The sequence below is a fragment of the Narcine bancroftii genome, chromosome 4 (assembly GCF_036971445.1).
Source record: "Narcine bancroftii isolate sNarBan1 chromosome 4, sNarBan1.hap1, whole genome shotgun sequence".
Lineage (NCBI taxonomy): Eukaryota > Metazoa > Chordata > Chondrichthyes > Torpediniformes > Narcinidae > Narcine > Narcine bancroftii.
Genome location: NC_091472.1, coordinates 114,946,105 through 114,971,843, shown reverse-complemented (window position 1 = coordinate 114,971,843; position 25,739 = coordinate 114,946,105). Strand labels below are relative to the sequence as shown.

At 38.9% G+C, this 25,739-nt stretch overlaps 1 protein-coding gene and 1 long non-coding RNA gene across 2 annotated transcripts in view; one reads left to right on the top strand and one right to left on the bottom strand.

Annotated features, from left to right (window-relative positions):
* Positions 1–201: 201 nt before the first annotated feature.
* lrp11 (low density lipoprotein receptor-related protein 11) overlaps positions 202–25,739 on the top strand; it is a 41,243-nt gene continuing 15,705 nt past the window's right edge. The window contains exons 1-3 of the mRNA XM_069932486.1: positions 202–1,018; positions 11,835–11,992; positions 22,874–23,015. Coding sequence (XP_069788587.1) covers positions 502–1,018; positions 11,835–11,992; positions 22,874–23,015 — 817 coding nt within the window. The 5' untranslated portion in view covers positions 202–501. The remainder of the gene's footprint in view (positions 1,019–11,834; positions 11,993–22,873; positions 23,016–25,739) is intronic.
* On the bottom strand, positions 11,785–18,459 carry LOC138761016 (uncharacterized). The gene is made up of 3 exons (XR_011356069.1): positions 18,377–18,459; positions 14,865–15,010; positions 11,785–12,080 (listed from the first exon to the last, which is right to left on the bottom strand). It is a non-coding gene; the product is annotated as an uncharacterized lncRNA (long non-coding RNA).

Below are 25,739 nucleotides of genomic sequence, written 5' to 3'. Positions count from 1 at the left end.
AGAATCACTGCTTTGTGCTCTCTCTTTGCATTAACCCTCTCTCCATCCCTCAGCCTGATCCCTCCCCCTTCTTAGAATCATTGCTCTCTACTTGTATTAACTCCCTCCCTCCTTCCCTCTCCATCCCTCAGCCTGATCCCTCCCCCTTTCTAGAATCACTGCTTTGTGCTCTCTCTTTGCATTAACCCTCTCTCCATCCCTAAGCCTGATCCCTCCCCCTTCTTAGAATCATTGCTCTCTACTTGTATTAACTCCCTCCCTCCCTATCTCTCCATCCCTCAGCCTGATCCCTCCCCCTTCTTAGAATCACTGCTTTGTGCTCGCTCTTTGCATTAACCCTCACTCCATCCTTCAGTCTGATCCCTCCCTTCACGATTGTTCCTCGCTTGCTGCGTGGGAAGGGAGAGTGTTTGTGTCGGTCACCGGGCTCCATCTCCCCTGACGCTTGAGCTCGGCAGCCGGGGCACCATGAGGCGCTGAGACCCCCCTCCCCTGTCGACGATGACCGGAGAACCGGTGCTGGCCTGGCGGCTCCTGGCGGTCGGCGTCTGGCTGAGGACAATCGCGGCGGGGATGGGCGGGCCGGGGGCACTGCTCCTTGACGAATTCCGCCAGCAGCTGCACCAAGCCTGGCAGCCCGAGGTCAACGGCGCCTGCGACGCGGCCTTCGATCTGATGCAGGACTACATCATCCGCACCCGGGACTCGCTGAAAGCCGGTGCAGCTTTCCTCCGCGCCCCGCCCGGCGTCAGCAGCCCAGAGCAGTGCCTGCGGGCCTGCTGCAACGTGCCCGGCTGCACAGCGGCCGTGGTGGAGCGGGCACTCGCCGCCGCCGTTCCCGTCCCGGGCTGGGCCCGGGGAATGAAACCCCGAGCTCAGAGCTCGGTCGCCCTCAGCTGCTACCTCTTCAACTGCACCTACCGGGGCCGCGACGTCTGCCGCTTCTCTCCGCACCGCGGCTACAGCAGCTTCGCGCGGCCGCTCAACGACAGCCGGGTCCCGGAGCCACGTCGCCATGGTAACCCGAATGGCCCCTCGCGCCGAGGCGGGGAGGAGGGCACGGGCGCAACTTGCTGCACGAACGATCCGGTGTGGTCGGGCACGGGCCGCCGTGCCTTCGCCTGCTCCACGGAGGTCGGCGGGGAGAGGATTGGAGCAGGAGGGGCTCTGGGCAGCGATCAGTGGGACTGGGGAAGGTGGGGATGTTTCGAATCTCTCTTCAGAGGGAACGGGTGAATATTTGGAGCATTTTCTCTTTTTGGTTCAGATTAGTAGCATGTACAGTTTTCAATTTGGTGTCACTGCATGGGAGAAGATTGGCTGATCCAGAGATCAGGTGTGTGCCAGAAAGTCAAAACACAAAGCAGGTGCTGGGAATCTGACATTACAAAAATAACTCCTAATCCTTGGCTGTTCAGGGTTTATTCCCATACTTGACAACCCCTTGCCAGGGTAGACCCTCACCTGGGTCTCTATCCTTCAAGTAATTCCTTTAATTGCCATCCTGCTACACCTTCTGCTACATTTCCCCTCATTAAATTATGTCATAAGCCATATATTTTGCCATACAAGACGACCATCAGATAAGTCGATTCCCCCCCCTCTCCTTTTTCAGCTTCATTTTAAAGGTTTTATATATTGGGTGTATATAAGTCTACCCCCAAAAATCACAATGCCTGAGATGTTGGCTGTTTGTCAGTGTATAAGTTGACCCCCCCCCCCCCCCCAAAATTGCGATGATTGATCTGCTGGGCATAGGCTGGAGGTGATTGTTATCATGGAGGCTCCATCAAAACGTCGAAAGAATGAAACGAGTTTCGAAGTAAAAGTGATAGAAATGGCCAAGAAAACCAACAACTGTGGTGTTGCAAGAAAATTTGATGTATATGAGAAGTTTGTAAGAGATTGGAGGAAGAAAGAAGAGACTTTAAGAAAAATACCAAAAAGGCAATGTTCGATGAGAAGAGGAATCACCCGTCGATCAGAGTTGGGAAAACATGATGCAGAATGGGTACGTGAACATGATTGCTACAAAGTCACTCAAGTAAAATGAGAACATTTGCACTAATGTGGGCAAAGTCAAGATTTTGAAGCTACAGTAGGCTGGTGCGATCATTCCATGAACAGGAAAAATCTGGTATTATGACAAAAACATAAAAATTGCTCAGAAACTACCATAAGATCTTGATTGTAAAGTTGTAAGTTTTCACCAGTTTATTATATGGAACCGGCAGAAACACCGGTTTACATTGGTAAATATCGGAAACATGGACGAAACCCCCATGAATTTAGACATGATTGACAATAGAACAGGGGAATGGAAAGGTGTTTAAAGTACAGGCCACGAAAGGACCAGGTATACTGTGGTGTTATCGTGCATGGCTGACAGGACAAAGTTAAGACCCATGATAATCTTCAAATGTAAATTAAACTGAAAATGAAATTCCCTGCAGGTATTTTTGTACATTTTCATGAAAAGGATGGATGGATGAAAATGGTGTAAAACTAAGGATAGACAATGTGTGGAACGGGCAGCAAAGTACGGAATTTGCTGGTCTGGGATATGTTTCGTAGCCATTTAACTGAGAACACTAAAAGTAGATTAGGACAAAATAACAGGTGGTTTGACATCTATATTGCAACCTCTCAATGTCTACTTGAACAAGCCATTCAAAGGTCATATGTGCGAGGAATGGAATACATGGATGTCGAGTCCAGAAAATTCGTTCACAGAAGGTGGGGCAATGCGTGCTGCATCACTTGATATCCTGTGTAACTTCATGCTCAAGGCATGGGACAAAATGAAAGTAGAAATCATTTAAAAAGTGCGGTATCTCTCATGCGATTGATGGCATGGAAGATGATTTTTTTTTGTGGGACCCTGACGATGAAGCTGAAGCCGCCTCATCAGATACGGACTGGGATCCATACGATGACTGTTTAAACGGTGAGGGTGTGGATGTGCTCGCTGCCATCTTTGCCTCCGATGATGGTAGTGATTTTTGAAGAGTTCTAAATGTGTGTCTGTTCTATAAGAATTTTGTTCAATAAAATTTTCAATGAAAATTTGTTGCAGTTGGATTTTTTTTTTGGTTTTTCAAGGGTCGACTTGTACACTGGATCAGCATCCAGTGATATTTTTTAGCTGAATTTAAGGCCTCAAAAGTATATCTGGCGTATGTCAACCACCCCCCCCCCCCCCCATTTTTCTAGGGATTTTTGAGTGTTTCAAGACTCGACTTGTATGCTGAAATATATGGTAATTCCTGGAGTCCATGCAATGCGGCAATTCAATGCAGATTGACTTAGTAGATCTGGATCAGAGCTGCAACTCTCACTGATCAATACCATATTACTGTAACATCACTAAGGTCGACTACTTTTCAGTTGTCAAGTACAGGTTCAAGTTTATTATCATCTGACTGTAAATATGCAACCAGACAAAATAGTATTGCTCTGGACCACAGTGCACACACTTGCATAATACATTTCTCACACAGAACATCATAGTTATATACATGCAAAAATTGTGAAATAAATCTATACGATTATTTTGAAATAACTCAGTTTTATTGAAAGAGACACAAGGTTACAGGATACCATTCATCAATCTCACATAGCAGGACAATGCTATTTCCCAGGCTGGCAGTCCTGATTTTGATGCTTCAGTCCCTTCTTCCTGGTGGTAGTAGGACAGAGATTCTGTGTGATGGATGGTAGGGAACCTGGATAATTCTTTGAGCCCTATTTAACGAATACTCCAGGTGAATGTCAATAGAGTAAAGGGAGACCCCAATGATAATCTCAACCATTTTAATGATCATCTGTATTGACTTTGCAGTTACCAATGATGCAGCCAGACAGGACATTCTCAATTATGCTCCTGTTAAGTGTTGTCAAGTTGAGGGGGCTGGTAGCCCCTCAACCTCCTTAGGAACTGTAGACATTGCTGTGCCCTCCTGACTAATGAGATGTAATCTTATATTCCTACCATTTGCCATCTCTAAATTTCCTGGCCAGCCTTCCTAACCTGACATCATTTCTTCATCAATACTACAAGCCTACTTTTCTAATAGAGTGCTTGGGTAGCTGTCTAAATATCTCCATGCATGTTGAATTCTATTTGGCACTCTGAAGTGTTTTGTGGTGATGAAGTGCCATATAAACTGTTGAGGATTTTAATATTATTTTGGTTTTTGGGAAGATGGTCACTATATTCTTTGTCGGAGGAGCTTTGAATAAGGGTCATGGTTAGAACAAGATTGAGCTTGAGGCAAAATATTGTTTGCATACAAGGGAGTGAAAATCTCAAACTCTCCAACCAGTTCTCATTTATTTTTAATGTAGCAAATGAAAATTTCAAAACTCAGATTGATTTTAGTTAAGGTAGTGTGTGGGTTAACAAACCGATGTAGCTAAATGGCGTTGAGTGCATTTGAGCTGTAATCCAACTGAATGGCAAAAAAGATTTATGGGGGCAGAATGGATTATTCTTGTTCCAAGTCCAAGAGAATTCTGATCTTTTCAAAAAGTAGAATGCTCAGTTCTGTGACATGTGTTTTGGTTTCTACTCTCTTTTGCATTTCTTTTTCAACTTGAGTCTACTTAGTCTCTTTTTATTTTGAAAATTTTTATTTAGAAGTTTTTCATACATTAAGTCATAGCCAAATGCAAAATACACTAGTCAAATATTAGTATCAAATCCATTATACATGATGGTATAAAACGCCAACCCCTCCCCCCAAAACAAAACCCCAAGAAAAGAAAAGTAGGAATAAGAAAAAGCATATAAAAAAAAAAGAAAAGTAAGAAAAAAAAATAGAAACCGGGTTGCCAGAGGACAGCCTTCACTACACATCTTGAATATTTGTATCTTTTACTACTTCCAAGGAGGTTAACAAGGTTCAGTTTAGGGAAAAAAATCCATAAATTAATTCCCGCAATATGTAAATACGGGTGCCAAATTTTCAAAAATACATCATATTTATTTCTCATTTTAAAAGTAATCTTCATCAGAGTAACACAGCTATGCATTTCTGCATTCCATCGCTCCATACCTATGAGGGTGTCTGATTTCCATGTTACTGCTAGATATTTTCTTGCTACTGCCAAGGCAATCTTTACAAATTTTGGTCATCCCTTCAATATTACCTTGTAAAAATAACATTTGGTTTTGTGGGAATTTAATTTCTGTAACCTGTTCTAAAAAAATTGCTAAATTTATCCAAAAAGGTCTCACTTTAGGACAGGTAGAGTGTAAAAAAAGTACCTATCTCCTGGCCACATCTAAAACACTGGTCTGACAATCTGATTTCAATTTATCTAACTTCTGTGGTCTGAGAGATAATTGATGTAAAAAAAATTATATTGAACTAATCTCTATCTAACATTTATAGTATTTCTCAAACTATCTCCACACAAGTCTGACCAGTTTTGTTCATCAATGTCAATATTTAAATCCATCACCCATCGCTGTCTGGACCTATGTATTCCCCTTTTTGGGAGTCCCCTTCTGCAATAAAGTGTACGTAGCTGAAATAAATTTCTTTATAGATCTATTATGTATCAGCATTTCCAAATCACCACATTTTGGTAATAACACTGTTGGACCCAATTTATCTCTTAAATAATAACAAAAAAGTATTATTTTGTATCCCATATTTATTTTTTAATTGTTCAAATTACATTAAATTTCTTCCTTCGTTACAATCTATATTTTAGCAATTGATTATTCATTGAAAATGGAATAAGTCAATTCTGTATCAAAGGGATTTTAGGCAGGACACCCCCCCCCACCACACACCTTCCAATATTTTTATTTATCTTATTCCAAATCTTAATCAAATGTTTCAGCAAAGGTGCTTCCCTCTCCCCAGATAATAATTTCAATTTCCATTTATATATAAAATCTTCCTATATTCTCTCTCTTTTTTAAATCAATTTTTGTTTTAATCCATGCTAGCTTTTCTCTCTCAGTTAAAAAAAAGAAACCTCATTTGTGCTGCCTTAAAGTAATTTTTAAAATTTGGCAACTGTGAACAAAACTCAAATTTCCATGCCAATTTATCTGAAGAAACTCTTGACATCTTACCTTTCCAAAGAAAACTTTTTGTATATTTATTTAATTCTTGAAAAAAACATTTGTGGAATCATTATTGGTGATGCTTGAAATAAGTATTGTATGCTAGGAATTATATTCATTTTAACACAATTAACCCTACCCAATAGTGTTATTGGCAGTAGCTTCTACTTGTTCAAATCTTCTCCAATTTTATTAAGTAAAGGTACATAATTCAATTTATATACATAATCTAACTTATTATCCACCCATATCCCTAAATATCTTATTCCATTCATCTGCCATTTAAATTGGGTATCTTGTTGACACTGAGTGCAATCCCTAGAGTAAGGAGCATAATTTCACTTATGTCCTAATTTATTTCATAACCAGATACTTTCCCATATTCCTTCAGCCTTAAGTATAATTTATGTAATGAACATATTGTTTCTGTCAAATCGATCAAAACATCATCAAATAAATTAATTTTATATTCCTCTTGATTAACTTTAAATCTTATAATATCAGGATTAGATTTAATCAGTTCTGCAAGTGGTTCTATTGCTAAAATAAATAGAGCAGTTGATAATAAACATAATTGTCTACTAGATCTAGTTAATAGAAACAGTGCTGAAACTTGCCCATTTGTAACGACTTTGGCCTTAGGTTCAGTATATAATATATAATATAATTTGCAAATACTTTTCCCATTTTGAATCTTTCAAGCACCTTAAACAAAAAGTCCCATTCTAATCTATCAAACATTTTTTCTGTATCCAAAGCCACTGCCACTCTTAGATCTCACCTCTTTTGTGGTAGATGTATTGTACTAAGTAATTTAGTTACATTATCCAAGATTGGCTCTTTTTTACAAACCCTGTCTGATCCATATTTATCAACTTTGTTAAAAATTATTAGCTAAATATTTTTTTTGTAATTTTCTTGTCTAAAATCTATTTCAAAGGATCTCTGTCTTTTTTTGGTTTTACTGTTATTATTGCAGTAGAAAAAGATTCCAGGAGAATGTGTGTTACCACAGCCTGATCTAATACTTCCACAGTCTACTCAGTCTCTTGATCTTCAGTTCTTTCGGGATACTGTAATACCTGATGGTAGTGAGGGAAAATAATGCACTTATCTCAACCCTGTGTTCTCTCCATGAATCAATCCTCACTGCTTGCCAGCATATTAATTCCAATACCATTGACTGTAATTTTCTTTAATAATCCCTGAATGACAGTATATCAAAAGACCATCCAAAAAAACCAACCACACAATGACAAATTTATCGTGACCTATTTCATAAATTTTAGACTTATCAAGCATGATTTGATTCTGCTAATTCCTGATACTTTTTCAAAATGCCCTCAAAACATTCTTTATAATTCTCAAGATAAATATATTTCTTGTAAAATGAAGCATCTGAGAAAATTAACTCAATCTTGATATCAATAAATAGTAAAATTGTTTACAACATGGTAGAAGCCAATTCCGTTCATTGAATCTGTGCTGCCTAATTACACCCAATTAAACTACCAACCTCATACATTTTAGGAGGGTGAAGGAAACTGGAGCAGCAGGAGAAAACTCATTCAGGTCATGAGGATAAAGGGCAAATTCCTTATAGTCACTATGGATTCAAACCCAGATCGCTAGTAATAATAGTGTTGTACTAATCACTACGCAAACTTTGCTGCCCAATTTGAAAGGAACAGCACAGAGCATTGCAAAGATGAAAGCAGGGCCAGAAGAGTGGGGAAATCTTAGAAAATATCAAAGTATGACCAAAATACTAGCAAACAGATTGTGAGAATAAGATATCAAGAAATATTTAAAAGTGGGAGCTGTTACAAGTATATAAAAACTATGGTAGAAGTAAGAAATAATCCCCTAAAGGATGGGTCTAGAGCAGGGGTGGAAAAACATTTTTGATGGTGGGCCACATACGTAAAAATATAAGGAGTCACAGGCCAAACAATATTAAGCACGGCAGTTTTCAAGCAGTTACACACAAGAAAAATGGTGTTTTTAGATCAGAACCCCACCCCCACCGTCCGTGCCATGGAAATTTTATTTTCTATCATAGCTATACAACTCTACTAAACAGTTTAATGGTTGATATAAATATTATAGTAGTTTATTGATGTGCTCACATATTACAGTAATCATTTTTGTACCTGCTGTTCTTTAATTTAAATGAATACAATAAAACTCTCATTCAAAATAAAATGCGCGGTGCAAAGTAAGAACAGGAGAAAAGATCAAGAAAGGAACAAGGCAGAGTCGTCAACATTTTTCCACAACTCTTAGTGAACACAGTTCGTGGCCCAAGTGTCCATCTTAATGATTATGATGCAATGTGTACATCTGTAGCCAGGCTATTAAAGTTAACAGATTCCTTGCAAATCAAGCAAATTCACTTCCCGTTGATTTCTGTGAAAAAGTATTAATTTTCCACCTCATCTGAAATTTTCGGCACACCCTTGCAATTTTCTGACTTTTTGGTTCCACTACGTATAATCAACTGAGGTAAACCTTTTTTTAATCAAACAGTAAAATTGCAACGATTGGTTTGGTAGTTGTTTAAATGGTAGCAACATTTAGTGTTGAAACTAAGAAAAGCAATGTGAACACAGGCAATTTATTGTTAAAAGAGTCTAGGTTCTAACAGGCTGTATTCCATTTTATTTTTAAAATTCATCCTGGGCAACTTAAAAATGGGGAACGGGTTGCAGTTGGCTGGGGGCCGTAGTTAGGCCACCCCAGGTCTAGAGAATTAATGGTAAAAAATGTGAAAGTTGTTACTGCGACTGGAGGACTTGAGATATAAGGAGATGCTGTCTGCTCTGGACCTTTTTCGCCTGACACATAGGAGACTGAGGGGTGAAATGTATTTTAAAATCATGAGGAGTATAGACAAGATGGATAGCTGCAATCCATCTAAAACTCTCCTACCCTGTGCAAAAGACAGTGAGGCATGGGTTTAAGGTGAGGGGAAAATATTTAAAGGAACCTGAGGAGCAACTTTTTCCACACAGAGGTTAGAAAGTATATGGAATGTTCTGCCAGAGGAAGCTGTAGAGGTGGGTACAATTGCAATGTTTGAAAAATATTTAGATAGGTTCATGGATAGAAAAGATTTGGAAGGAAATAAATAGGAGACTGCAGATGCTGGAATCTGAAGCCAATCACAAACTAGAGGAACTCGCGTGTCAAGTGGCATCAGTAGGATTTTTTAAAATGGTCGCTGTTTTGAACCAAAACCCTTCAGCAGAACTGAGCAAAGTTAGAACAGAAGAAGTGTAAAGAGAACCATGTGAGAGAGGTGAGACAAGGGCCTCACAAGATTTTGAGGGATATGGGCAGGCAAATGGGACTGACTCAGGCAGACAATGGTTGACCTGGACAAGTTAGTCTAAAGGGTCTGTTTCCATGCTGTACAAGTTTGAGGAAGATTTTGAACAAATTGTCCCTCTCTCTTCATTGGTAAAATACACTAAAATCTTTGTAAAAATTGAACATTTAGGAAAAAATGGAGGGGAAGGATTTGAACTGGTTGCAACTGATAGAAGAAGGTTACTTGGAAAAATAATGGGTCAAAAGGCTGACGGATGGTGTCTGAGGGTGTTAAATGTCATGGCTCCAGACAGTGAAATCCAATGGCTGTGATCTCTCAAAATCTGGAGCCTCAAAAGATTCCCAGAGGTCACAAGTTGCCAATTTAATGACTTTATTCATTAGAGAGGAAATAGAAAGTACAAATCTACAGGCAAGTTAACTTGTGCAGGGATTGATTTGGATAAATTGCTGGTTCAGAAGAATGAGGTGATCTGATTCTGAAGAGAGGTTCTTTTTTGGATAGATACTAAAAGTTTGTTTTTTTCTGGTTGAATGTAGTGCATGATCATTCAATGTTTAGTCATGTAGGACCAGTAAGTTTTAAAAAAAATCTTTAATAACTGAATCTCTGACATCTGTTTACCCCACAGGTTATGGATGTTGGCTGAGTATGTTTCACTTTGCACTTAGGAAAAATCAAAAGTGGTGGAAACTCGACAAATAAGAACACAAGAATTAGGAAGCCATTTTTGGGAGCTCTGATTAGGCTCTGCAATTTTCCTGCACTTTCCCATCTTCTTAATATCCAGAAATCCATTGATTCTTTCTTTGAATGAAACCAATAGCTGAGCCTCCACAGCTCTCCAGAACAGAGAAGGGTAAACATTCACTCCCTTCTAGGTAAAGAAACCTCATTTCTCCCTCAAAGGCTTCCCTGTATTCTGAGACTGTGAGCCCTGAAATGGGATGCTTAACCCAGGGAAACCTCTACCATCCCATCAAGTCTTGTATGAACTTTGTAGGTTTAAATGAGACCCCTTCCTATTCTTCTCATTCTGGTTTACTCAGTCTCTCCTTGTTTAGGAAGTCTGCCATTCCAGGAACTACTTTGTGGCATTTGAACATGGGGAATATACCCTTTTAGGTAAGGAATAGTACAACAAAAGTACAGGCCCACATTGTGCCAACCTATGTAAACCTATTCCACAACAATCTCATTTTTCCCTACCTCATACCCATAACCCTTTATTTTTCTTACATACATGTGCCTATGGAAGAGTCTTTTAAATAGCTCTATTGTACCAGCCTTCACCACCAACCCGGCAATTTACTCTGTGTGTAAAAAAAAGAGTACCTCTGACATCTCCCCAAAAATGTTCCTCCACTCACCTTAAACAGATGTCCTCCGGTATTTCCTACTGTTGCCCTTGGAAAAAGGTGCTGACTGCCCACCCTATCTTGGCCCCTCATAATCTTATGTACCTCTGCTAAGTCACTTTGCATCCTTTGTCACTTTTAGTGTTAGCGTAGTGGTTAGCGCAACACTGTTGTAGCATCAGTGAACCAGGTTCGAATCTGGTGTTGACTGGAAGGAGTTTGTATGTTCTCCCTGAATCTTTGTGGGTTTCCTCTAGGTGCTCCAGTTTCCTCCAGACCTCCAAAATGTACAGGGGTAATAGATCAATTGGGTGTTATTGGGCAGGACGGGCTGGGGCCAGAAGGGCCTGTTATTGTGCTGTATGCCAAAATTTAAAATGAAAAGCCTTACCCCTTGAAACTTGCTTCATAAGAGATGTTCTCCAATCCAGGCAACATTCTGATAAATCTGCTCTACACCTTCTCCAAAGCATTTATATCCTTCGTGTAAGGAGTTTGTACGTTCTCTCTGTCACCTGTGTGGGTTTTCCCTTGGGGGGGGGGGGTTCCAGTTTCCACCCACACTCTGTGCGAGGTCAGTAGATCAATTGGGCAGGATGGGTTTCAATGACCAGAATTGCCTTCTACTGCACTGTAAATAAATAAATCTAATAATTTTCAACGAGAAGACACCTGTATCAGAGAATCTTTTAGTAATATTGATTGAGGGATAAATATTGTCATGGCTGCAGTGAGGACACAGTCCCCCGATGTTGAAATAGTGTATGTTATCTTTAAAGAAGTTTGATGTAACAACTTCACAGAAAAAAATATCACCTCTCTGTGACATGGTGCTTCTCAGTGCGGCATTGAGTATCAACCTCAATTGTGCTTGGGGCTCTAAATGTGCCTTAAAACTTGAGTTCAGCCTCAAGGTTGAGAATCATGACTGATCCCGCTTGCTTTCAGAGGCCTTCACAATCCACCCCTTCTTTAGAAGTGTTTGGTGCAATCCTATTCAAAGCACTGACTGATTCTCTTCTTGGCAAAGTGATTTCTTTATTTTGATCCTCTTCTCCAGGGAACGATGAAGCTCCTCACTGTGACGCAGGGCAGGATGTGATCTTACTGCTTCCCACTGACTGGGTCCTGCTGGATGGCAGGGGCAGTGCTGATGATCGGGGGATTGTCCGTTATGAGTGGACCTTGTTGGAAGGTGATCCACTGGTCAACATGAAGGTATTTAACTTTTTGAGAAACAATTCATCATATTTTCTCCATCCATCTCTGGTGCATTCCCTCCATAAATCTTTCAGATGATTGAAATCTGCAAGTCCATAGGAATAGCGACAATAAAGACTTTACCTGACAAAAGGCCCAGGTCTAAAATCTTTGTTACCCTTTACTTCCCATGGGTGCTGTGTGACCTTTCAACCACATGCCTGTCTTAGAGTCTCTTAAATGCCCTTAACGTATCAACCTCCACTATCACCCCTGGCAAGGATTTCCAGGTACTCACAACCCTGTTTAAAAAAATTATTTCTGATGTCTCCCCTAAACTTTCTTCACTTTGTACAGATGTCCTCTGGTGTTTGCTATTCCTGCCTTGGCAAAAAGACACTGGTTATCTACCTTATCTTTGCCTCTTAGAATCTTGTAAACCTCTATTGTCACCTCTCATCCTTCTTCATTTCAAAGAGAAAAGTCCCAGCGCTGCTAATTTTGCCTCATAAGATTTATTTTCCAATCCAGGAAGCATCCTGGTAAATCTCCTCTGCACCCTCTCCATACTTCCACCTCCTTCCTATTATGAGGTGACCAGAACTGAACAAAATACTTTCAAGTTCAGTAGGTTCAAGAGATGTATGGATTTGGACCCCAATGTCCCTCTGTTCCTCCACATGGTTAAATATCCAACCATTGACACTATACTCATCTTTCTGTTCTTCACATATGCATAGAACTCCTTGGGGTTCTCCTTAATTCTATTTGCCATGGCCTTCTCATGCCCTCTTTAAGCTCTCCTTAGTCCTTTCTTGTTCCTTCTTGGCTACCATACAATTTTCATGAGCCCTTCTTTTTTCCTGCTTTCTAAATCTAATGTAATCTTCTTTCTTTTTCTTAACTAGCTGCCTCACCTGTTTTCTCAATCACAGTTCCCTTTTCTTACTATGTTTTCCCTGTGCTGTAATGTTCCATGTTCTATGATCACTGAAATGCTCCCCCACTGAGAGGTTTGCTACCTGACTAGGTTAATTTCCCAGTACTAAATCCAGTAAGGCCTCTCCCCTAGTCAGCTGTTCCACATACTGTCAGATTCCTTCTTGGACACACCTAACAAATTCTGCCCCATATATCCCTCTTGCAGTCAGGATGTGCCAGTCAATATTATGGAAGTTGGCCTCCCATAACAACAATCCTGTAATTTCTGCACCATTCCAAACTCTGCCTACTTATCTGTTTCTCGATGTCCTGAGAGCTATTTTGGGGCCTATACACTGCTCCCAGTACAGTGATTGCTCCCTTCCAATTTCTGACTTCCACCACACCAACTCAATTGACACTTCTTCTATAGTGTCCTCCCATTCTACGGCCATGATACTATCCATGACCAGTAATGCTACTTCCCCCACCCCCCCACCTTTATCTATTCTTTTAAAACACCTAAACCCTGATACCTGCTAGAGCCAATCCTGACCTTCCGCCAGCCAAGTTTCTCTAATGGCCACAACATTATAATCCCACATACTGATCCAAACTCCTTTATTCCTAATACTCCATGCATTGAAATAGACACTTTAACTGTCTATGTTCATGCTTCCTCCCCTGTTTAACTTTCCTCACAAATTCACAAAATATTGGTTTTTTGAATATTTTATTTAAATTTCCATACATGCATTAATGTTCAAATACAGAAAAATATCAAAATATCCATCATACATCTCAAATCAATAATACATGCTGTTATATACCCCCAACCCCTACCTCCCCTTCCCCCAAATAATAACCCCGAAGATCAGAAAAACAAAAAGAAAGAAAGATAAAAAAGAAAGAAAAGAAAAAAAGAAAGAAGCACATCTGGTTACTAAAATTTCGATACATTCAGTCAACTTTTGCCTTTACATTATTAATTATATACTAATTCCAGAGTTGATAAGGTTTTTTCATAAACTAATTCCTAAAATGTGTAAATATGGGCACCAAATTTTTAAAAAAGTATATTTATTTCTTAAATTATATGTAATTTTCTCAAGAGTTATACAACTATATATTTCAGCATCCCATCTGTCTATTCCCAAATGCGAATCCGATTTCCACATCACTGTTATACATTTTCTTGCAATTTTCACAAATTCCTTTTGAAGCATATTAAGTTTGAATTTTGGCCTTATCCCTGATATTATGACCTAATTTAAAAAAAAATGGGATCTTGAGGAAATTTAACCCATTCTAAAAATGCTAATTCCATCCAAAATAGTCTCAATTTTAGTCATGACCATGTGGAGTATAAAAAATTAACCTATCTATTGATTGCATCTGAAACATTTATCTGATAAATCTGATATCAGTTTATTTAATATCTGTGGGGTACGATATAATTGATGTAAAAAAATTATATTGAACCAATCTATATCTGACATTTATTGTATTTGTCATATTATCATGACACAATTCCAACCCATCTTTCTCCCCAATACTAATATTTAAATCAGTTTCCCATCTCTATCTGGATCTATGAATTCCTTGTTTTTTGTATTCCCTTTTGAAATAATGTGTACATAGCTGAAATATACTTCTTAATAGATATATTACAAATCAAACTTCCTATTTCACTCCTTTCAGGTAATTACATTATTGGACTCAATTTATTTCATAAATACACCTTTATTTGATAATAACAAATTATTGTATCATTTTGTATCCCATATTTATTTTTCAGTTGATCAAATTACATTAAATTTCCCACTTCAAAACAGTCTACTATTCTCCCAATTCCTTTGGAAAACCAAATATTAAAAAGTCAGATATTCATTGTAAATGGAATAAATCTATTTTGAATCAAAGGCATTTTAGGTATCACATAATTCTTCTTTCCAACTTCAATATTTACCTTATTCCATATATTAATCAAATGTTTCAACAGTGGAGTATCCCTAGCTCCGGTTATTAATCTCGTATCCCATTTATATGTTAAATCTTCAGACATTGTCTCCCTTGTTCTATCCATCTCTATCTTAATCCAAACTGGTTTCTCTCCTTCAAAAAAGGAAGAGATAAATCTCATTTGTGCCACTTTATAATAATTTTTAAAGTTTGGTAGTTGTAAACCTCCCAGTTCAATTTTCTAAGTTAATTTTTCTAACGAGACCCTCGACATCTTGCCCTTCCAAAGAATCTTTCATACATATTTATTCATTTCCTGAAAAACTTCTGTGGAATAAATAAAAACAATGTTTGTTAAATATGTTGTAATATAGGAAAAATAATCATTTTTATACAATTAACTCTTCCCAATGAAGTTAGAGGTAATTCCATCCATTTTAAAAAATCTTCATCAATTTTCTTAAATAAAGGATTATAACTCAATTTAAATTTTTTTAATCTATTTGTATCCCTAAATATTTTATTCCATTTGCTGTCCATTTAAATTGGGTATCTTTTTTACACTGTGTACCTTCATTTCACCCCTAGTAAGAGGCATAATCTCACTTTTATCCCAATTTACTTTATAACCATGATACTATTCCATATTCTTTCAATTTTGAATATAATTTACGTAATGAACTTTCTGGTTCCGTCAAATAAATTATTACATCATCTGCAAATAGGATACTCTTATATTCCTCTCAACCAACTCTAAAACCTTTAATATCAGAATAAGACCTAATCAATTCTATCAAAAGGTCTATTGCTAAAATAAATAAAGCTGGTGACAATGGACACCCTTATCTACTGGATCTAGTTAATTAAAAAGAATCAGAAACTTGTCTATTTTTTACTTTTGGTCCATTATACAAGACTTTAATCAAATTTATAAATGTTTGTCCCATTCTAAACTTTTCAAGTACTTAAAATATCCCATTCTAATCAATCAAATGCCTTTTCTGCATCTAAAGCCAGTGTTACATTTATATCTCCTCTTTTCTGTGCCAGATGTATTATACTCAACAATCTAGTCACATTATCTGCTGACATTCTAACAAATCCAATTTCATTCATGTTTATTAACTTTAGTAAGTATTTTTCCAACCTATTTGTTAACATTTTAGCTATTATTTTATAATCTGCATTTAATAAAGATATATGTCTATATGAAGATGGTTTTAAAGGATCTCTATCTTTTTTTTGAATCACTGTTATTACTGGTCTTTTAAAAGAATCCGGTAAGATATGTGTTTCATCTGCCTGCTTTAATACTTCCATAAATTAATAAATCGTTAAACTCTTTATAAAATTCAGGCCGGAAGCCATCCTCTCTTGGAGAATTATTACTTTTTAGAGAACACAGTGCCTCCCTAACCTCTATTAGTGTGAAAGAAACAGCCAACTCTTTCTTATCATCCAAATTTAATTTAGCTAAATTAATTTGAGATAAAAAAAATCTATTTTATTATCAGCTTTTAAAGACTCTGATTGATATAACTTTAAGTAAAATTGTTTAAAATTCTCATTAATTCCTTGAAGTTTATAAGAAATTAAATTTGAATCATTCTTATTTGCAATAATCATTCTCAATACTTGTTCTTATATGCTCCTTTCATAATACCTGTTTAGTTCTCATGATCGCTTTCTCTATTCTTTATATTTGTAAGTATTATATTGAAGCTTTTTATGAAATCGTCATTTATCCTCACTAACTTGTCTCTGTAAATTATTTTCTAAATTCATTACCTCTCTTTCCAATTGTTTTACTTTTACTTGTTTTATATAATCCTTCTTAACCTTAGAGGTATAACTTATAATTTAACCATGTAAATACACCTTCATTTCATCCCATAAAGTAAATTTATTTGTAAACGACTTAGAGTTAGTTGCAAAAAAGATTCTTATCTCTCTTCTAATAAATTCCTTTTAAACAATCTTTCCTTTTTAATCACATAGAATTAAACCTCCATCTATAAACTAATTTTTCACTATAACTCACAGCATATTGCATCATGTTTTTCACCTTCTGCCCTATTCTCTGGACTCATCCTCTGGATCCATCCCCCTGCCAAACTAATTTAAACCCTCCCCTGGCCACCAGGATATTGGTCCCTCTACAGTTCAGGTGCAGCCTGTCCTTTCTGTACTGGTCAGATATTCCCCAGAAAATATCCCAATAATCTACAAATCTGAACCCATGCCACTTGCACCAACTCTTCAGCCACACAATCAACTGCCCCAAATTCCTCTTCCTACTCTCACTGGCATGTGGCATAAGCCACAATCTCGAGATTCCCACCCTTGAGGTCATGCTTTTCAGCATCTTTCCTCCCTTCCTATATTCCCATTCAGGGTGGACAAACATCTTTTTTATATCATTGACTTTGCCCACCATCTCACCTGATCACTTTCATCAAACAAACTCAGTTTGACAGCAAACAATAGACCATCAATCTGCTGGAGGAACTCATGGGTCAAACAGCATTTGTTGGGGGGGGGGGGTGGAAAGTCAACGTTCAGGTCAGAACTCTTCATCTAGATTGCGATGACCCACTGATCTCCTCCAACAGATTGTTTTGTTTTGTTCCAGATTCCAGCATCTGCAGCTTTTTAAAATTTCTTTATCATTATTATCCTCCTCCTCACATTCTTTTCATACAAAATCTCCAGTGCCCTTCTGCTGATCTCATGGTCATGGTTTTGCAAAATGTACATTTACCTAATGTGGATTATATCTCCTGGTTACATGGTATATTCAGAAAATCCTTGAACTGTTCTTCCTGACTGTCCTCTGAACTATTTGTGATGATATCACCATTGGGAAAACATTTTACCTACTTCAGTTAAACAGTTTAATCATTAAATAAAACACATGTGCAGTGTGATTGGATTATCATAACATAATCTGAAATGCAAACTTGATAAGCATCTGCTGCAGTTTCACTAAAGTGACGGAAATTAACAGACAACTTCACTACCTCACAGAGAAGCAATTCTCGTGCCTATTTGGTGCTGCACAGTCAGAGCTCCCACCTTTTGGATTTTCTGATGAAACTAAGGTGCTTTATTTCACTTCAGATGAACATTAATGATCTCGTGGCACTTTAGAAAGCAAGCAGGTGAATTCAGTCAATATTAAGACCTTTAGATTAGGAGCCATGAGATTACATGAAAAACACTCTCAATGATTTGACCTCTTGACCAGTTGCATTCTATTAGTACTGGTGGTAATGCTTCAGTTATGGTTAAATTTCTATCCCTTGAGTTCCTTCTTTCATTTATAACCATGCAATGTGCCATTTAAAACTGCTGCCTTCAGACACCATCTGTTACATAACAAAGTGCACAGTTGACAACCCCATCCACCAACCCAAATATTGTTTGCTCCCTTCCTTGGTCTGTGGCTGCAGGTGCTCTGGAACATCACCACCTTAAAATCCAGCACCAATCCAACCTCTTCAATATTGCTGCTCATACCTAGTGTGAAGGAAGATGGCTGTGGTTGTGGCAGGACATCTCTGTAGGAGTACCTGAGGGCTGCAGCCTCATCCCATCCACCTTCCCCTGTTTCATCACTGACATTATGTCTTGGTCATGGGTGGTGTCATGTTTGCTTTTATTTGCAGGCAGTCAGCTAGTGAAAGATCCCTTGCTGGTATCCAGCAAATCTGGATGGAAAACAGGCAGATACCAACAAGTGGCAAATAACAGTCACTTCTTGAAATTAAATGGCATGACTTTCTTCATATTTATCACCATCCACATCCTGGAGGTTCTTGAGAAGAATTTGTGGATTTACAAGTCCAAATATCTTATGCTGATTGATTTAGTTGTTAACACTCTAGAGTTTTTCCACCACTTACAGGGCATGTTAGGAGGGATAGATAACTCCCTAAGTTAAATAGGAAAGTCTGCAAGCTGGGTCAAAGTGCTGGAGAAACTCAGCATGTCAAGCAGCTTCCAGAGGAAGTAAAGGATAACTAATGTTTTGGGACTGGGCCCTTCATCAAGGTGCCTAAATAAGAAAGTGGGGGGAGAGGAGGGAGGAAGAGGCAGGGGGAGCAGCACACACTAACAAGTAAGAGGTTATTGACGTATGCAGGTTTCTTCAACAATTTACCTTCTCTCGCAGATACCTTGACTCACCCTGTCTCCTAGAAGGATTCTAATCCTTTCAATTCCTTCCTCTTCGTTGCATCTGCTCCTAGAAAGAAATCTTCCATTCCAGGACATTTGAGATGCCCTTCAAAAGACATGGTTTCCTTGCTACTGCCATCAACTCAGCCCTTACCTGCATCACCATTATTTCACACATATCTGCCCTGGACCACTCGCCCTAAGCTGCGACCAGGACAGGATTGCCCTTGTCCTCACCTGACATCCCACCAGCCTCCATATCCAACATATCATCCTCTGCAATTTCTATCACCTACAATCCAACCACCAGACATATCCTCTCCTCCATTCCCTTTGGGACTCCCTTGTCCACTCATCCATTTACACCTTGGTACCTATCCCCGTGACTGCAGGAAATGCTACACTTGCACCCTCACCTTCCCCCTCACCACCATTCAGGGCCCCAAACAGTCCTTTCAAGTGATGTAACACTTCACCGGTAAACTGTTGTTATCATATATTATATCCATTACGTCCCAATATGGCCTCCTCTACATCGTGACACTGGATGGACACAGGGACTTAGCACCTTCACTCTGTGCACTACGATAGCAAGGATCTCCAAGTGGCCAACCATTTTAAATTCACACATCATTCCCACACTGATATTTCTATCCATGGCTTCATTCACTGCAAAACCGAAGCTACCTGTAAACTGGAGGAACACTTTATATTCTGTCTGGGCACTCTCTGACTAGACAGCATTAACATAAACCTCCAATTTCTTTAAAACCCCCTCTACCGAGTCTCTAGCTTTCCCTTTCCCTCTGTTTCCTTTCTCCAGCTTCCCATCCTCTTCTCTTCTGTCCTAACAAGCTACCCCCTCCCCTGATAAGCTTTTTTTCTTCCACCCTCCCACCGTATCCACCTATGATCTCTTACCTGCTAGGCCTGTACTCTTCCCCCTGCCCCTTTCCCCCTCCTCTCCTCTTCTGTCCCCTACCCCCATCTTTTTTAATGAGGTGCCCATCCGCTTTTTGCTCATATCTTGATGAAGGGCTCAGGCTCAAAACTTTGGTTACCCTTTACTTCCGATAGTGATATGTGACTTGCTGTGTTTCTCCAGCACTTTTGTGCATTGCACTGAATGCCCCCTGATTTGTACCTGGATGAGCACAGTTCCAACGTCATTCAGAAACCTAGGCACAGCTATGAAAATTGGCAGACCTTGCACTGTCAATATTTATACTTAGGTGTACCAACTAATTTATAGACTTCAGCAGCTTGCCAAGGTTTTCTGGATATTCCAAACCTGTAACCTTGACCAACCTGAAGTACAAGTAACACGACTGCCCACAAATTTTCCCAGCTACTCCTCATCTCACTTTGAAATTATATTACTCTTCATTCATCAGCATGAAGCCAGGTTCTAGGATTATTTTCCTCACCACAGAGCAGGAATACCTTGACAAGGACTGAAAATGTTAATAAGTCGAGTCACTAAACAACTTCTCAAGCAACTGAGGATAGACAATAAGTGCTAGCCTTCTCAGCAACACTTGCACTCTGAGACTCAATTGCCAAAAACACATGCTATTCACTGCACCCTTTATCACTCTTGCAAGCAGATAAAATTCGAGCTTCATTTCTATTTCTTGCCCTTCAAATGTACTTATTTACTTTCTCTTCTTCCTCTCCTAAAACCGATAAACGCAACTTAGATCAAAAGGATTCAATAGAACCATCATCCTACTTTCCCTCAGAAGTATATAATTTCCTGAGGTTTATAAGTAACTATTGAATTCTTTTTAACAGCATTAATAGTTCTTGACACCTGTTCCATTTTTAATTGCCAAGCCAACACCTTATGAGCCCTATCACCCAAACTCATAATAATGTTGTTTAGATCTTTGAATTAAATGCTCATACTGATAAGTTTGTAAAGTATTATAACGCAATTTCAACTTAGCTATTGCTGCTTTCTTCTGTATCTTCTTCTGAAATTCTTTTTCCAACTCATTTATTTGTTTCTCCAAAGCCAAACTCTCTGCCAAATATTGTTCTTTTTAATCTTAGTAGAAAAACTAATAATTTGACCACGCAAATATGCTTTCAAAGCATCCCATAGAACAAACTTACTATTTACTGAGTCCGTATTTAAAGTCAAAAACGAAGCAATCTGTTCTTTCACAAAAGTAACAAACTCCGACTTTTTCAATAACATTACATTAAATCTCCACTGATAAGTTGATTGAGTAACATCAGGGCCCACACAAGATATAAACAACATAGAATGATCAAATATAATTCTACTCTTATATTCAGCTTGCACAAATTGAGCTTGTAAATGTGCCAAAATCAAAAACAAATCTATTCTAGAAAATAAATCATGCCTAGACGAATAAAAAGAAAAGTCCTTTTCTGTCGGATTTAATCTTCTCCAAATTTCAACTAAATTCAAATCCTTCATAAAAGAACCCAATTGTACCGCCATCTTAGATTTCCTTATACTTTTCGGAGATTTATCCAATAACGGATCCAAAACACTTTTAAAATCCCCTCCAATTAAAATATTTTTATTAGCCTGATTTAATGTTAGAAAAGCTTCAGATATAAAATGTTCATCATCCACATTAGGCACATAATCTCCACAGTTCTGCAAAAATCTTACAATTCACCATCAAAACTCTACCCACAGTCTCCGTAAATAATTGCAACTCAAACTGTATTTTCTTATGAATCAGAATCGCCACTCCCCATGCCTTAGAATTAAAAGAAGAAGCAACCACATACCCTACCCAATATCTCTTCAATTTTAAATGTTCTTTTCCGTTAAATGCGTTTCTTGCAAAAATGCTATATCAACTTTCATCTTTTTAATGTAAGCCAATACATGTTTACGCTTAATTGTATTATTAAGGTGGAATTGCATGTCTTCTTCCTACGCCATCTTGCCACGATCCCCAAATGTACTTATTTACTGAAAAGAAAGTGGGCTTATTAAGATGTCAATACATACAAATACTTGACAAAACAACAGGTAAAGTACTTGAGTTAAAAAATTACTAATTTAGAATGGAACAGTTAATGTCATTATTAAGGTGCCAGCGACCTGAGTTTAAATGTTCCACCGTCTGTAAGGAGTTTGTATGTTCTCCTTGTAACCTGCGTGGGGTTTCTCCAGTTTCCTCCCATGTTTCAAGGATGTACAGAGGTTAGTAGGTTGATTTGGGAAGCATGGCCAGAAGGGCCTGTAACCGTGCTGTATCTCTAAATTTTAAAAATATCAAATTGCTGTATTAAAAAAATGTTTTTTCGTAAGGCCATCCAAACTCAACAATGTTGTTCACCATGGGTCCTTTCCAACCTTATTCTTGCTGGCCTCCATTAATTCTTGATTTCAAGTTCATTCTGACTGTACATATACAACCAGACAAAACAATGTTTCTCCAGACCACAATGCACATACAGTATATACCCAGCACATAATTATGTATACATACACTGATAATATTAAATGAAATATATACAGGAATAAATAGTTTGGAAAGGTTTACTTGGTAGCAAAACCTTGATTTTAAAGTTCTCATTCTTCATTTCATCCATCCTATGATTTCTCCCAGCTCTTTACTATCTCCTCTGCTTGAATTGTTGCCTCTTCTTTATCCTCAAGAAAAACAAAATAAACAAATTATCCAATGCTTCTCTGTGTGCAAGTGTTGGGGAGCAGTGAAAGTAGGCTGGGATTCTGGCAGGATTTCCTGAGGAGTCTTAATAACCCATGAGGGTATCTTTTTAGCATCTTGTCTGACGGCAGTGGTTTAATCTTGTGCCTTCTGTCTTTTGATTCGCTTTCAGTCTCCACAACCCGGGATGTTGAAGTTGAGTGGTTTACGAGAAGGAGTGTACATAGTTCAATTGTCAGTCACTGACACCATTGGACAAAAGAGTAAAGACAATGTCTCCGTGACTGTGATGCCAGCAAAGCAGCAAACAACAGGTCAGTTTCCCTAAGACATACCACCTCAGTCCCTGTTACCTAATGAACCAAGGGCTGTTGGATTATTGCTGATTTAAAATATTCCTTTGGCCTAAGCTTTTCAATGTATGGAAAAGGATTAATAAATTATGCACTCATGTCTGTGTGCATTTTATGTGTGTGTATGTGTGTATGTTTCAATGATACAAAAACAGAAACAACAGGTCAGGTAACATCAGCGGAAAGGGGAAAGTTACCTTTTCACAGGACCCTTCCTGATAGAAATAGGTAATGTTTTGAATCTGAGAACCTTTCATGAAGTGATGCATTTTTTTGTTGAATTGAATGTCTACATGTAGGTTGCTATGTTTGTGATGTGCTGAGTGTAATTTTGCTGTTCATTGTATTGCAGTGTGTTTGCATATTTCATCACTTTTTGATTTGCTTTTATGTAAATGTTTGCTCTGACATAGCACACTTTATGTGCAGCTTAGTCTTTTATCAGATCTCATTCTCCAGGATAATGGTGACCTATCTAAACCTATTCCACAATCTATTTTATCCCCACCTCACACCCACAGCCCTCTATTTTTCCAAACATCCAAGTGCCTATTGAAGAGTCTTTTGAATCTCCCTACTGTACCAGCCTCCACCACTAGCCCAAGCAATGTAGTCCAGGCATCTACCACCCCTTGTGCAAAAAACATACCCCTGACATCACCCCCAAAATTTCCCCCATATTACCTTAAATCGATGTCCTCTGGTATTTCCTGTTGTTGTCCCTGGAAAAAGGTTCTGGTTCTCAACATCACAATCATGTATCACAATCTTATGCCCCTCACAATCTTAAATAATCTCTCATCCTTTATCGCTCCAAAAAGCAAAAAGCAAAGCTTTGTTACCCTTGCTTCATAAGACTTGCTCTCTGATTCACGCAACATTCCTGGCTAATCTTATCTGCATCCTTTTCAAACCTTCCTCTGATGAGACCACCAGAACTAAACACAATTCTTCAAGTGTGATCTGAACAGTTTTGTAGAGCTGCAACATTGCCTCATGGCTCTTGAAGTCAATCCCCTGACAAATAAAGGCCAACACACCATACTCCTTGTTAACCAGCCTACCAACTTGCACAGCAACCTCGAGGGATCTATGGACCTGGACCTTGAGATCTCTCTGTTCTTCCACACTGCTAAGAAATCTCATGAACCACATATTCTTTGAAGTTCAACCTTCCCAAGTGCAAAGAACATAGAAATCTGCAGCAAAATACAGGCCCTATGCCCCCAGTGTTATGCCAACCTAATAACTTACTCTAGCAACTGCCTAGAAATTACCTAATGTATAAACCTCCATTTTTCTCAGTTCCATGCACCTACCTAATAGTCTCTGAAAAGATCCTATTGTACAGGCCTCCACCAGCATTGCCGGCAGCACATTCCATGCTCCTACCTATCTCTAAGGCACAAACTTAAATAGAACATGGAATATTGCAGAACTGCACAGTCTATTCAGCCCACGATATTGTGCTGACCGATATAAACTGACTCAGCAATCTAGTGCCTGAAATGCATTACCTGCGGTGGTGCTGGAGGGCTCGCCCAATAGGGACCTTTAAAAGACTTTTAGATAGGCACATGATGCAAGAAAAATAGAGGGTTAAGTTTAAGAGTCTTTTAAAAGTCCCTATTGGGCGAGCCCTCCAGCACCAACCCAGGCAATGCATTTCAGGCACTCACTACTCTCTGTGTAATAATCTGACACCTGATGATTCCCTTAAACTTTCCTCCCCTCACCTTATACAAATGTCCTCTGATATTTGCTACAGTTACCCAAGGAAAAAGGTACTGGCTGTCTACCTCTTCTATCCCCACCCCCCTGACCTTAGTCCCAAGCACCTTAAAACTATGCCTCCTCATGTTAGCCATTTCAGCCCCAGAATAAAGCCTCTGGCTATCTTCATGATCAACACCTCTCATCACTTTATACACCCCTGTCAGGTTACCCATCATACTCTATCGTTCCAAGGAGAAAAGACCATTCACTTAATCTACCATCATAAGACATGCTCTCTAATCCAGGCAGCATCCTTGTAAATCTCCTCTGCACCCTTTCTATAGCATTCCTTTAGTGAAGTGACCAGAATTGAACACAGTAGGGTCTCACTAAGGTCTTGTATAGCTGCAACATTACCTCATGGTTTTTGAACTCAATTCCAGATATCAAAGGCTAACATATCATACACCTTCTTATCAACACTATCAACCTGTGTCCTATGGACATGAACCCCAAGATCTCTCAGTTCGTCCACACTGCTCAGAGTTCTCCCATCAACATTGTAATCTGCCTTCAAATATGACCTACCGAAATGAACCATTTCACGCTTTTATGGGTTAAACTCATTTGCCTCTTCTCAGCCCAGCTCTGCGTCCTACCAATGTCCCTTTCTAACCTCTGGCAACCTTCCAGACTACCCACAGCACCACCCATCTTCATGTCATCCACAAACTTATTACCCACCTTTCACTTCTTTGTCACAAAGAGGAGGGGTCCTCGACCAGATCCCTGTGGAACACCACTAGTCACCAACCTCTATGCAGAAAATGAACCATTTACAACCACCCTCTGCCTTCTCAGGACAACCCAGTTCTGTATCCACAAAGGAAGGCATCCTTCCAGCTCATGAGGCCATGCTGCCCAAATCCACCCATTGTGACCTCCTTTTACATTGCCATCCTTTTCCTG